The sequence below is a fragment of the Heterocephalus glaber genome, unplaced genomic scaffold (genome assembly GCF_053883595.1).
Source record: "Heterocephalus glaber isolate CG9 unplaced genomic scaffold, H.glaber_assembly_v1.0 deba00001497, whole genome shotgun sequence".
NCBI classification, from domain to species: Eukaryota; Metazoa; Chordata; class Mammalia; order Rodentia; family Bathyergidae; genus Heterocephalus; species Heterocephalus glaber.
Genome location: NW_028258320.1, coordinates 20431263 through 20446428, shown reverse-complemented (window position 1 = coordinate 20446428; position 15166 = coordinate 20431263). Strand labels below are relative to the sequence as shown.

Here is a 15166-nt window from a genome sequence, read left to right as displayed (position 1 = left end):
GAAGAAATGGAAAGTTCTTTAAAGCTCCCTTTATAGGTCAGGTATCATTTAACCTATTTAAGTAGTTATGCTTTGGTAGTGGGCAGGAAGAGAGTGAAAATGAATTATTTCCTCCCCACAGCCTTTCAACAGACCTTTGTCTCTTAGTTATACACAGGAATATTGCATAGGTCCTGCCGAGAGCGCTGGTATCCACAGGGTATATGTGGACAAAAAATCATAATTACTGGGTTACGCCTGCTGCTATTAGGCCCACAGATTCATGGCAGACAGAAGTTGGCTCAGTGTTCTAATGCAGAGGATCCATCTTTGTTTCTGACAATCTTTTATTCTCTTCAAAACCTCTTCCTGTACATAGAATCTCATGTTCCCAAATCTTCAGTGAGAATGATGACGTTCTCAGGGCAAACTTCCAGAGCATCCAATTGCCTCAACTAATGTTTAGGGGACCCTTTGAACTAAAAACCAACACGGAAATTTCTATTTTCATTCCAGCTCCAATCCTCATACTTAATATAAATTTAAAAATCTTTCTTAAACTTATTCACTTTATTAAAGAGGAGCCAGAATCAACACTACTTCCACGGGAATTGGGAATTGGTTCAAAGGAACAAAAATCTTGTAAAGATTGAGACTCTAAAAACTCTGCTCCTGTTTATTTCTATGAATTTAGGAAAGAGTCTTAACTTCTCTGGATCCTCTAGAAAATCAAGTGGTTAAAGTAGAGGATTTTTACAGCTCTTTTCAGGTTTAACCTTATTTGTGCCAATACCCCCATTTCACTGTCAATGTAGTTGAATTTACATTTTCCACATTGCAATCTCTTAATTTCTCCTCCTTAATTCTTAGAACACATTTTTCTAGCTTCATTTTTCTCTCTATCCAGCCTAAAATTCAAGACTGAGATACTTTGCTGATACAAACTGTGCTTGAAACTTTTCTAGTCCCATCTCTTACACTAAAACTATTTGGCAAGTTCCAATATTGGATAAACTGTCTATATCTGGACCCCTGTGCCCAAGGTTCTGATTTCACAACATCATAAATAATATGTCCCCCCATAGTGAGTTTGTAATTGTTTTCTTTTGAAAGTCTCTTCAAAACAGGTATGCAAGTAAGTTTCCTGAATTGGCCCTCACAGCTGTTTGGAAACCTTTTTATTTATCTCTGGCAAGGTCTCTGAATATATTTCTTACTCTCCTTAAAGTCTCAATCTTCTATCTCTACAAATAACCTTAATTTTCAGTAAAGTGATTATAATAAGATCATTTTCATGATTATGGTATAATTTAAAATATAGCAGCTCACTTTTAGTTCTACTGCATTAACATAATAATGATGACAAAGCTTCCACAAAAATTATGGGATATTTCTGTATTTCTTCTACATTAATTCCAAGTCAGCTCCATTTTGATTGCTAAGCCTGACTACAGACCTAGCTGTTGGACCAGATGTTATATGGAAAATACCCACTAAATCTGATTGGATTTCTTGATCTGCCTCATTTGAAACAGTAGAGCGGATATGGTTAAGAACTTCCCTATTAGGGAATAGTACTAAATGCTAAGTATCTTTTCTCAGATAATATGTACCATATCATGAAAATGCAAGTTAATCATTCATAAATGCCTATAAAAGACAGAAAAGAAGACATTTAACTGAATCAAAATATTATGAACATACTCCATTTTTGACATCCTAAAAGTTATTGGCAGGTTTATTTCCCTTTGAAATCACATCTATATAGCATATTCTAAAGCAAAATTTTAAGGAATAAGTATGGAACAGGGTCTATAGGATTTATGGTAAAAAGAAAATTTTAATTTCCACTTTGTGGAAGCCTTTAAAAAGGGGACTGTAGCAAGATAGAGAATAGTGGTAGTGTTGGTAAAAGAAAGAATGAAAAGGAAAGTCCACAGAAATCTAGTGATCCTACAACAGGAGCGATTTTAAGCTTTTTATGCTAGGTGCTATTACCTAAGGAGTGGTTCTCAGAACAATGTTTTCAACATCATAAAATAAAAAACCATAGGATTATAAATAAATTCAGTTAATGACATAATTATCCCAATAGTAAAACCACAAATATGTAATTTAATTTTATTTGTGCTACTTTGTAAAATGTTCAATACCAAGATCTTGCAGCAGACCCAATAATTGCCATCAGTCAAAAAAGTGATAAGTGTATTCTCTTTAAAACTAGATGTAATAACTGTAGTGTTCAACAATAATTTTGATGATTTATTTTATTATGTATAGTTACTGATCTTCAGTTCATCTCATTCTCTGTCTTTCACTTCAGAGTCTTTTCCCTCACAGAAACTGCTCCCCTTAAAGTCATCAGTAAACTCCATGTCACTAAATCTATTTGTTATCAATCTTCATCTTATTTGACATCAGCATTATTTGACACAGTTGATTACACCCTCCTTCTTGATCTACTATTTTCATTAAATTTAAGGATGCCATTCATTGCCGACTTTCTGGTGACCTCTGTGGTCTCACTTGTGATATTTCCTTAGCTGGTTCCTTTTCATCTTACATTACTACTCTTAATATTAGAGTGTTCCAGATTAGTCCTTGGATATCTTCTCTTTTATGTCTAAATTTACTTCTTTAGTGATTTAATCAATACTACTGTTATAGACATGTAGATGACTCCAAGTGTATATTCACAATGTGTATTTCTTTCCTGAAATTTAGGCTCATATATCCAATTATCTATCACCTCTTAAAGCAGTAAAAGATATTTTCAAACTTAACATTTGCAAACCCACAATCCTGTCTCCACATTCACCTCATTATACTATTAAGCCTCATAGTCTCCAAACAAAATAAAGGCATACTCAGGCCAAAATGTTCTGAATCATTTATGCTTTTCCATCTCTCTCAAACCCATTTCCACAACCCATCACCCAAGTTTATGATTAAAAGATTCCATGGGCTAGACACAACCAGAATCTATCATCTTTCCTACTCCACTACCACCATTCAAGCTACTATAGTTCCTGGATTGTTTGTTGAAGTAACCACTTTGTCATCTACTCTCACTTCATGTCAAAATATCAGCTACAGCGATCTTTTAAAACATAGGTCATAGCATGTCACTTTTCTGCTCAAAACTCTCTAAACAGCTTCACCATTTTCCTCACCAAGAAAAAGAAGTCACTAGAGTGGTCTCAAAGCCTCATAGAATCTTTTATGAATTTTTTCACTGAACTAAAAATTCCCTCCCTCTCTGTGTATATCTGTGGGGGATCTGTAGGACTCTCACTCTCTCTCTCTCTCTCTTTCTGGCTCATTACAGGCAGACACCTTCCTTAACCAGAGGCCTCTGTACTTTCTATTCTCCCTTCCTATAATATTGTTCTCCCAAATGTTCCACATGGCTTACATTCTCCGATTCTTCACTCAAATGCCCCTTCTTAAATTCTTCGTGATGCCACCTACCAAATTTTTTGATCTTCTTGTTTTATTGTTATCCATAGCAATTATTATCACATAATATTTTTACTGCATTTTTTTAAGTTAATTTTATTGGTACATTTTAGGTATACAATATAATGACATTCATCATTCGAAATTTGCACCTTTACATAATCTCTCTTGGTTCTTATTTTTTCCCCCTTCCCCTGCCCTCCCTTTAACCCCTCCATCCCTCCCTATTTACAAAGACTTTGTTTCCATTTTTTCATTTTCTCATATTAATTCCATTCCCTTCTTTCCTTTCCCCTACCGCTCCCACTTCCCCTTCCCCTTTGCCCCTTTTCTTCCACATAATATTTTAATTTGTCTGTTTTGCTCAATAATGCATTCCATTAAGAACTTTTGTCTGTTATGTTCACTGATTTATCCCCAGTACCTAGCATAAATCAAGCATTCAATAAACAATGGTGTTCAAGTGAATGAATAAGGATTTTTTTTTAATTTTGTCTTCTGTTAAGTCTAGCACGTTTATCCATTGCAGTAAGAAGCATACTTAGTTGTCTTGCCAAACCATATCATGCTCTGTAAATTAACCAAGATTATTTTTAATGTGATGCTTGAAATGAAACAAAGCTACTTCCTGGTGTTCGCTGTAGAAATTATGCAAGCTTTTACTGGTGGCTGGCAACCACAAGCCAAAGTGCTTTCAGGGAGAGGTGTTGTATTATGTCATAGAAATAAGAAATGCTTTGACACAAATAGATTTGGCTTTGGACTCCACCTCTGCCACTTGTGCTCTATATAATTTTTGGAAATTATTCACTTTTCTAACTCTCAATTATTTGTTTGTGCTATAAAATGTATCATTATGTGATTAATGTCTTAATCAAATGATGTGTGCAAACTTCTTGTGCACTTAAAAAAGTTGTTCCTCACTTCAATCCTCTCCTCAAGACTAGTACTTTCCAAGTAGAAGTGGGTAAATAACAGGGAACTTAGAAATGATCAAAGAAATGTGAGAACAAGACCAAAAGAATGGAAATAACATGAACTGTCAACCACTTTCAGTAGTGCTTTGTGTAGAAAGCCTTATTGGGCTCACCTGAACCCTGACAAAACCCACTGTAAGGATAGATATTTAGGTCTCTTTTTAGGGTAAGGCATAGATGGTATCTAAAATATCACTCTAAAAATAAAAGAGATGCCAGGACTTTGTCAGAGAAAGAGCAGATAAGATAGTTTCATCTGAGAAGGCAAATGGCAAGGAAGAAAGTAAAGGCTGGGGGGAATTTGTTTTGGAACATGAAGTTGCTCCATTCTTGACAATTCCTTTCCAAGAGTCTTTATCAGTACACAGGTATTGCTTTTTATCCAAATAATTCCACAGGAAAAACTATTAAATTGATCTGGGATTCAGTTATTTGATTTAGGAAGGCATCTTTCTCCTTAGCCATAAATGTAGTATGAAAATTCTAGGTTTAAAAAACAGTGTTTGGTTTTTGTTTTTTTTTTTCTACTTTCCAGTCAATCTAGATACTTAGCTGCTAGGGAAAAGGACTTATAAGCAGCATGCTTTTCGTAAATCATTCTACATTGTTTCTCTCATACTTCAAAACTGTATTTTTAAAAAACTGGCACAAAGTACTGTCTTAGGAGAAGACAACCAAAGGGATAAGATGTTCATCAGCTGATAGAAATTGTAAATATTCATGATTTCAGGATCAGAATTTCTGTTTCTCAAGGAGTGTGCTTAGCTTAGAACGAACTGCCCTGCAGACTTGAGGTGGCTGTTGGGGACTTTTATGGTTAGATTTATGCATTAAAAATGTCTGTCAGGCCCGGGGATTTAGCTCAGTGTTTCCGCCGCCTGCGGCGCAAGCGCAAGGACCCTAGTTCGATCCCCGGTACCAAAAAAAAAAAAAAAAAGTCTGTCAGGTGACTTTTGAGTCACTTCAGAGAAACTAGCCACCTTGTTAAGCATCAGAGCATGATCGAAATGCCCTAACATCTCCCTATCTGTGTGTTACTTCCACAGAACTAGTACTTTATGTGGGACGTGTTTACTAGTTTTACCCTATACTTTCCTCAGTTAAGTCCCCATTTCAAACTCAAAAGAAGGAGAAAAGAAGAATAAATACGTTTTGCATTTGGATAAGGTGGCTTATTTTACATTTATTGTGTTAGCTTTCTGTCATTGTAACAAATGCCTGAGATAATCAAGTTATAGGAAAAAGTTTTATTTTGGCTCATTATCTGAAAGGTTGCAGTCCATGATGAGTTGGCTTTGTGCCTTGCATCAGTGTTGAGGCAATGCAACATGACAGAAGCACATGGTGGGGCTAAACCACTCTTCTCATGGCCAAGGAAACAAAAAGACTGAAGAAGGGAACCAGGGTCCAGTGATCTCCTTTGATGACTCAAATTCCTCCCATTAGGCCCCATCTCTTAAAGTTTCTACCACCTGCCTGTAATACCACACTGAGGACCAAGACTCCCAACATATGGGTTTGGAGGACATTTCAGACCTAAAACATAGCACAGTTGAAATTGTTCTGGAAACTACAAGTCTCAAGAGCACAACAAAATATTAGGCATAACATGGGTCCTAGTACTATTTTGACTAGGCGAATAGCAACACTTCATTAGAAGAATTGATACTTCTGACAATGCAACCAAAATAAGGACAGAAAAAAATAAATTCTTTTTCTGGAAATAGAAGATTTTTAACTCATGTGTGTATGCACAAACACACTTTCACACAAACAATGACCTTCCACTGATTAAAATTAAAATATTACCTCATATAAAACTATGTTTATATATATAATTTGTATAAATTACAATCAATAACTTTCTTATCTAACTAAATAAGTTATAAAATTTTCCAGAGTACTAGAATTCAATCACTGATTGCATCCCATTCTCCCATACAGCTTTGAGCAGTACACAAATGATACAAACATCTGTGATAGCACTATTGAAAAATATCCATTAAAAATCACTTTAAAAAAAATAATGACAGCTGATATTTGCCAATAAATTTTAAATTAATATTCTAAGAATATAATCATAAGAATATTCTGAGGCAATGAGGCAATCTATAAAGTAGGATAAATTATCATTAATCCAATGCAATACTTGCAAACAGTACTACTTAAGCAATATTAGATACTATAGGTTCTAAATGTATGGAATTTTGATTATAATGTAATTCTTAAAGGGGAGGAAGTTATTGTACCACTGAATAGTAATGGCATTTATAATTCAATATGTTTTAAATATTTAGGAATGCTATTTGATGAATGGATTTTTAACAGCTACTGAATTGTTTTTGTCCTCTTTATATAAAAGGAGAAGACTATATTAAAGGCAAGGAAACTTATACCTGAGCATCAAGTTACCACTTAAGAGGCATTTCTTTGGCCTATGACTGCTGAGGCTGAAAAATCTGTTTCTAGAAAAACTTGCAATAAAACCTACAGGATTTATTGGAATTATTCAAGATCCTAGAACCATCTCTGCTGTCATGGAATAAGTATATGTTGCTGGCTATGGATTCTGCTACAGTCTTAAAATTTTCAAGCAACTTCAAAATAAAATTAAGAGACAGTCTGGTTCTAGGGTATAGTAAGAAATATTGGAGATTGTTTCAGATCATGTATATGAATAAATGTGATAGATATTATGTATCTAATACATTTATAGAGTTTGATAACAAGAAGAATAAACTGAAACATATGAAATGAATTTGAGATAGAGAAAATACATTTGTAGAATTTTATTTAGGAAAGAAAATAAAGAAATTGAATATGAAAAAAGGTAAAAAAAACTTAGGAAAAACTGGTTAAAAGAAATTAGACTGAGGAATTTCCAAAACAGAATGATTATCTCCTCTGTGCCAAAAATAGCACCTAATGAAAAATAAAGGCATTCAATACATATTCAGTTTAAAAAATGGCTATGTATTAGAGTATATAGCATGATACTGGGTAAAAAAGGCACATTTTTAAGAGGTGGAATATAAACATGTAAGTGTTTTCATTTCATGATCTATTTATTTTAAAATAACATTCATTGTTTTATTTTCTGATTCAAAAGCAAAAATACTCATCAGAAAATAATTTTGAATTCCCAAGTGTTAAAAAGGAAACATAAACATAACATTAATATAAAGATAAAACATCCAGAAAATATTCTTATATCTCTATATACAGGCATCTGTTTTTACAAAATTCACATTCCACTGTATAGGAATGTTATGTCTTATTTTTATAACTTATCATTACATTGTATGTATTTCCATGTCATTAAAATGTCCTCAAAATCATGATTTTTAATGACTTCATATTATTTCATAAAATGAATGTGCAATAAATGAAATATTATGCTATTGAAGCATATTTGAATAATATCAAAAAGTTGAGGGAGAAAGTTTTAAGTGGCTTTGTCAATAAAACTTAAATTGTATCTTTATTCCCTTAGGATACATTTCTATAATGCCAAATGGCTGTATCAAAGGGACAAATCTAGTGTTTTTTGATAGAGAGTACCACATTATTTTCCTGATAATTAAGATTATAATTAGTCCCAGAAGTTAGGAAAGTGCTTATTTCATATCTAGAATTCTAGACTTTTAAGATCTTTTATACAATTTGATAAATCAAAATTCATATAATTCAAATTTGATTGCTTGTACATTGAATATATTTTTTAATAACTACTACCTACTTGTATTTCCTTTGCCTGAGCTACCTTTCTCGAGCAAAAGGAGGAAACTACCTCTCACAACACTCATGAGATTTCATGACCCTGAAGACTCTGTATTTCCCTTACACAAACAGTATCATGGGTGCTTTGTAACTCCTTCTATCAGAAACTCCTTACTGAAACATGAAAGTTTCTGAATATGAGACTAACTGTAGTGACCTACCTCAAATATTTCTCTGGCAACACGATTATTACAAACTGCTGTGGGACTAGAGGCTACTAAGAGTCCAAGTTAGTTTCATAAGGACAATAAGTTGCAGATATCTCAACAACTCCAAAATACACAGCCATATCTTTAAGCACATGCACGCGCGCGCACGCACGCACACACACAGAGTATAGTTACTCTAAATTACAGAAAATGTAGGATTCCTGAACTGTAATAGGATCAAATATAAGTAACAGTTAGTAGGTCTTAGTTTACACAGCTACGGAAGTTTATAGTCTGTCAGTCATAAGAATGACTGCAGGGATTTCTTTTACAGCTATTCTATTTTATGAGTTTACACTTTGATTTTTCACAACACGATCTGTTAAGAATACATCCATATATTTCCTACATATATTAGTCAGCCTTGTCTCTCTATATTTCAAGTACTTAACAACTATTCTTTCCTTCCACAGCATTCACAATGATGTTACATTTGAGCTGAGGTAACTGGTAGAAAAAAACCCATAAATATTTGAAAAAAATAACTATTTTATTAGAATAATTTTTAGCACTTATTTACTTTCACATAAATTTCTAACACTGCCAAATTTTTCAAAACTCATACCATAGAAACTTAGATATGATTGTGACATGAAATGTAGATTAAATATAACCAGAAAATCTATGTCTAAATAGTGCCAAGTAGAATACAACTAAAAATCTCAATGAATGTCAACTGTTTTCTTAGTAACTGTGCTGGTACAATTAGGTAAGGATGTAAAACACTCCCACTTCATTGAATTTTCAGGTAAATCCTGTAAATTTCTCATATCCAACAGAAAATATAATTTAACATGATTTAATTATAATAAATCCTGACATCGCTACTAATAAATTTACATCCGATTTTTTTTCTTTTCTAATATTTCTCATTTTTAATCCAAATTATTCTTTATATCCAAGCTCAGAACATGTTATTTTGTTCTAAAACACTACAGTGACAAAGGGGAAGGGGAAGTAGGAGGGGTAGGAGAAAGGAAATATGGGAACGGAATTAATACGAGAAAATGAAAAAATGGAAACAAAGTCTTTGTAAATAGGGAGGGATGGAGAGGTTGAAGGGAGGGTGGGAGAAGGGGAGAAAATAAGAACCAAGAGAGATTATGTAAAGGTGCAAATTTCTAATGATGAATGTCATATTGTATACCTAAATTGTATCAATACAATAAAATTAAAAATAAAAACACTGCAGTGGACTTGGTATATTTCATTCTGCCAATATTTGTTTTAGAAACTGGAAACTAAATGCAGTTATTTCCCTGTTTAACCTTCATGTGTTTTCAAATTTTTTCTCATTATCCTTGAAGCTATAGTCTCTAAGTCTTTGTAATAAACTCTACATATTACTGAGTTTTCAGGCTATGCTGCTTAGTGTTTTATATATATATATATATATATATATATATATATATATATATATATATATCTTTGAACTATCAGTCTCTCAAATTTGACAGCACATTATCAGTTTATTATTGTGTAGTTGCATTTGGATGAGCAAAGATTTATTTATTTCTCTCACAGGCTAAACTTTCCCCCTTCTTTGTTATTTTGCCTTAGAATTTAACTCCTTAATTCATGATAAGATTAGTTCAAATTTTCTTGTAATTCTAAGATTATATACATAATCTTATAATATATTTTATTAACTTAAAATATCAATACCTTTCTGCTTAATTTCAGCATGAATGGTATTTTTGATCCATTAGCTCTTAGAAAATAATGAACTTTGACATTAACAAGTCAAGATTGTTTTATTACTTCTTTTAAATGATAAAAAATTTATTTATAATTACCTTTTCTCAGAAATTAAAATAAGCAAACTTATATTTAAATCTTTATGTGGATACTATCTAAAGTTTCTGTCAGATGAACTTTGAAGTGAGTTTCATGGATATAGAAAGGCAGGGTACATAAATACAGTAGAGAAAAATAAGTACATTAACTCAGAGAAGTTCTTTTTTTAATTCTTCAAAATGACTTCAACACCGGGGATTTAGCTAAGTGATTTTGTTGCCTGCTATGCAAGCGCAAGGACCCAAGTTCAATCCCCGGTACCAAAAAACAAAACAAAACAAACAAAATGACTTCACATTCTTTTCATCTATTTATTGAAAAAATTTTTAGAATTCTTTTATAAATAATGTCACATTAGTTTCCAATTGAAATGAAATGGTACTAAATAAATAGTATAATTCTGAATTTTGATTTAAAAAGTTGACAAGTAGGAAAAAATTCTATAATACTATGCTAAGATTTTCCATATTTTTAATATATCACTAGCATTAATATTATAATTAATCTTTACCAGTTTGGCTTAACAGGTGGTAAGGACAATTTGTATTCAATTGAAAAATAAAGTAACTTTAAACTTGGAAGCATTAATTGTAGAGTAACTAAAGTTTTGGTAACCTAGCAATTCTATAGAGATATATTTTAAATCTGTTCATTTAAATCTGGTCTTATTTATAATGAGTAGCATATAATTTGTGTCAAAGGGCTAAAGTTCTCTATATAAGAAATATTTCAAAATAATTTTGTTAGACTCTCAAAGGACTCACCTATTGTACTTTCAATCAAACTTATTGATTTCATAATTTTCATTAAAAATCATACACTTAAGTATGTGGATTAATACACTTTGAAAACTGTATGCTCCAGTGTAACTACCACACAAATAAAGACATAGAATATTTCTTTCAGAAAATTGCCCTATATATTTCTGCTGTCTCCCCACCTCCATACTAGACAGCCACTGATCCACTACAGATTGATTTTGCCTGTTTTTTTTTTTTAATTTCATACCAATAGAACCATTCAGTGTAGTATTTGGGGGTGTTTTGCTTTATTTCTTCCTTTCTTTCACCCAGCACAATTTTGAGCCCCACTTCTAATTCAGTGTGTGATGACTTGGGTTGGAGAGTAAATTGTTCTTTCAGAATAAATGAGTGATATAAGAAACTGCAGTGTATTCCATAAAATCTGAGTAATATTTCATTGTATATTCATATACAGTGTACTTGTTTATGCATTTACTATTGGTAGAGATTTAAGTTGTATCCAGTTTTAACTACCATAGATTAAGTAGCTTTAAACATCTGTGTACTAGTCTTTCATTAACATGTGCTTTTATTCCTCTTCGGCAAATATTTAGGATTGAATTCCCTAAACCGTTTTTAATACAGTTATAACATTTTACAACCCCATCACTAATGTGTAAAAGATTCATTGATTAACATCATTTACAACACTTAATATGTTTTCTTTTTTCTTAGTCATTTCTGTGGTGTGAAATGGTATCCTCATTTTGGTTTTACATTGAATTTCCCTGTGCTAATGGCTTGAAGCGTCTTTTTATGTGATTATCTACCATTTGTAGGTTCCTTTGGAAGCATCTGTTAAAAACTTTTGCCCATATTTAATTGGGTTGTTTTTCTTCATATTAAATTCTAGTAGTTCTTAACAATATGCCTTTATTTTTAAGAAAAAAATGTATTCCAGTCCCAGTTAGCACCCGCTCTAAATCAAGAGTGGGTCTAAAATCCACAAGTACTTTTCTGAAACATTAGGCTTTGAATCAAAGGTAATTCTTGATGAGTTGGGTAATCTCCTATTTCAGGCTCCATTGAGACTTGTCATTTTCAAGCTGATGAAAAAGGATCATTCTTCAGTGTCATTTAAAATCAACATTCTATCCTTTAGAAAAGCCTGCAATAATCTAGGCAAATCATGATGAGATTCTGCAATTGATAGCTGGCCAATAACTGATTTGTTCACTAATGGGGAACACTGGCAAAATACAGAGCTTTCATCTTTCTAATAAAAGTATTCACATATAATGGGTAGTATTAAGAAGTACTGGTGAATAGTATGTTGTTCATAGCTGTTCATAGCTAAGCATCACAAGGATGTGTTTGATTTAGCAATGATTTGATGAGAAGTTCCCTATTAGAGTAGGGATCTCAGTGAGTACCTATTGATATAAGTAAAAAAGAAGCTCGAAAGGTTTCCCTTCCATGAGGATTTCTGGAAAACTTTGGTGACTATTTGGCTGGATTCTACAAAGAGAATCAAGAATTGGAAAGTGATCTGCCCCTGACTTTCTTTGCATTCTCTGATTCTTAAGTCTGTCAAGTACAGAGTAACTGTCTTACTGATTTGTGTGTGTTCTGTGATTAATAGTGGCTTTGTGTCAGTTTGTATATAAGATTTTGTATATAAGATCTAGATCTCCATCAAGCTTTCATCCAAGGTCATCCTAGCTGTAGAGAGGACAGTTCTGCTAAATCCTCAGTTTCTCTGTTTTTGGCTAGTTCCTCTGTTTAGTAGCTCTCTCTTTTTCTCTAAATCAACACATGATTTTCACTTTTTAAAATCAAATTATCAATGCCTATTCATAGGAGAATATAGAATTCATTTATTCTAAAATATATGGTAGACCAATAACCACCCTACAAACTACTGAAGTTAAAAAGCTAGCATGTTCAACTATTACTTTACTTTACTTCCCTATATATTGAACAAGTCAGTAAAGGACTGATACTAGGTCAGCTGGGCCCTAAAATGTGAATACTTACCTGCTAAGACCTGATGGTATTACATGAAAAAAATAAACATTGCCCCCATCCTTGGAAAACAAATCTGGTGGAAAGACCCTTACGAAGGGTCACACAATGAAGTGAGGGTGCTAAGTTAGGGGATGAAGAAAGGGATGTTTAACTTTGGGATAACTGCCTTTATTCTCATCATTTATTTCATCAAAATAAGTCCTTAAGGGTGAAATAGAAGTAGAATTTATTGCTTATTCACAGAAACTGTATCTGTTTTGGGTTTTGTTTTTAAGACAGAAGTTGTTTTACAAATAACTACTCCAATAGGCTTATTCTGAGGGCTGAAATGAATCAAAATTGAAATTTCAAGTATGCAGAAGTTTATTGAGCATTTCAGGTAAAATTCAATGTAATTTCTGTGTCTGCATGCTTCAGTGAGAGTTTGCCAGTGGTTAGTGGTTCTAAAGTAATGACCTAATATAAATCAATGGGAAAATATATTAGTAAATATTTTAAATATAAATTGAAATAAATAATTACAATAGCAAAGACTGTTTTAAAGACTTGAAATACTCATGATATATAAATGTTTTGTGGTATAACCCTTAGCCTAAGCTTAGTAATAAAACTGTAGAAATTTCTAAAGTAATGACAAGAATAATTGTAATCTTTAGTAATTATAAGAGTGGCTCCAGCTCAGAGCTTACAGAGAAGAAAATTTCTGATTTTTAATTGTCATATGTAGAATCGAAAATAAGAAAAACTCCAACATTCATATATAAACAACTTCCAAATGTTGTCTAAATTTGTAGAAATAAAAAGAACCTTGTTTTATAGGGAAAAATTCTCTTAGAAGAGCTACTTATCATGGTTACATAAAAGAGTCAATTTTTTGCCACAACAATAAAAACACCAGGATTCACTTTCTGAGTTGTGAAGACAGTGGCTGTCCATAAATTTTACACTTCTAACTCACTGAAGTTAGGATAAGTTACACTCTATAACCTTCTATAATTTTGGATCACTATATTTTAATTTAGAAACTACAAAGAAGAGTTCATAAATATAAGTATTTCTGATATTTATTAAATCAACACATATTTAGGAAAACTAACACATAGTCAAACTTTTATTTTGAAGTGTGGGATAACCATGATTGTGTACAGAAATCCTTATTTTTGTATAAATTCATGAGCGATATAATTTTACCTCCATATACAACATTCAATGACATTCCTAAAAATATGATCCTGGAGAATCAAGACAATGGGGAGTTGCTGTTCAGTGGGTATAAAGTTTTGGTTACTCAAGCTCTAAGATCAGTAGCACAACACTGGGTCTACATTTCACACTGCTACGTTGACACTGAAAAATTTTAAGGGAGTACACCTAGTGTTAAGTGTTCTTAACAATTTTTAAAAAGAGAGAGAAAAGTAAAAAGTTGCAATCCAGAACATTTTAATAAGTTCATTTACTAGATCCATCACACTATTTCAGATATATTTTTTTGAGTGGGGGTGGTATTGAGGATTGGATCCTGACCTTCACACTGAACAATGAGGTGTGATCAAAATATACAGTGAATGTTTAAATTTTTAATAATTACAGTAAAAGACACATTGCCATCAGTCCACCTAGAAATACTTCCCCTTCCTAGAATACACTTATCTCATCAGTCTTGCTACTTTCTGAAGCAGTTCTGGAAGTCCTCTTTTAGGAGGTGTGATTTTAAAAAAATACAATAAATACTATTGCTGAGTGCCAGCCAATGGAAAGCCAGGCTCATGAAAACAGTATCCTCATCCACCTATTCACTAGATCTGGCACCATGTGACTTCTGACTCTTTCCCACAGTCAAAATGACCATGATAGGTAAATGTTTTGAGTCAATTTAGGACATTGAGACGGCCACAACATCACAACTATAGACACTCATGAGAGGATCTCCAGAAAGTGTGTTCAACATGAGGAGGAGGATTTTGAGAGTGATTAATTACAGTATATCTTTTATTGCAATCATTTAAAAAATTTAAATGTCCACTATATTTTTCAAGCATGGCTCATATATTTCCAGCCTTTTTAAATTTTAAGACAGAGTCTTGCTGAGTTGCCCATGCTGGGCTCAAACTTATAGTTCTGTTTCATCATCCCATGCTGGGAATTACAGGTATGTCACCACACTTGAATAAAAAATATCTGTCTAGTTAAATAA

The 15166-nt window shown here is 32.6% G+C and overlaps 2 protein-coding genes across 13 annotated transcripts in view; one reads left to right on the top strand and one right to left on the bottom strand.

Moving 5' to 3' along the window:
* Positions 1-15166, bottom strand: part of Ctnna3 (catenin alpha 3) — a 1794873-nt gene that overhangs the window by 1066820 nt on the left and 712887 nt on the right. The gene's annotated exons all lie outside the window — the stretch shown is intronic.
* Lrrtm3 (leucine rich repeat transmembrane neuronal 3) overlaps positions 1-15166 on the top strand; it is a 157545-nt gene that overhangs the window by 36057 nt on the left and 106322 nt on the right. Inside the window, exon 3 of one of the 2 annotated variants that reach the window (XM_021259461.2) lies at positions 6778-9724. The exons of the other annotated variant lie outside the window; for it this stretch is intronic. Coding sequence (XP_021115120.1) covers positions 6778-6834 — 57 coding nt within the window. The 3' untranslated portion in view covers positions 6835-9724. Of the gene's footprint in view, positions 1-6777; positions 9725-15166 lie in introns of those variants that run through there. 2 annotated transcript variants of the gene reach the window in all.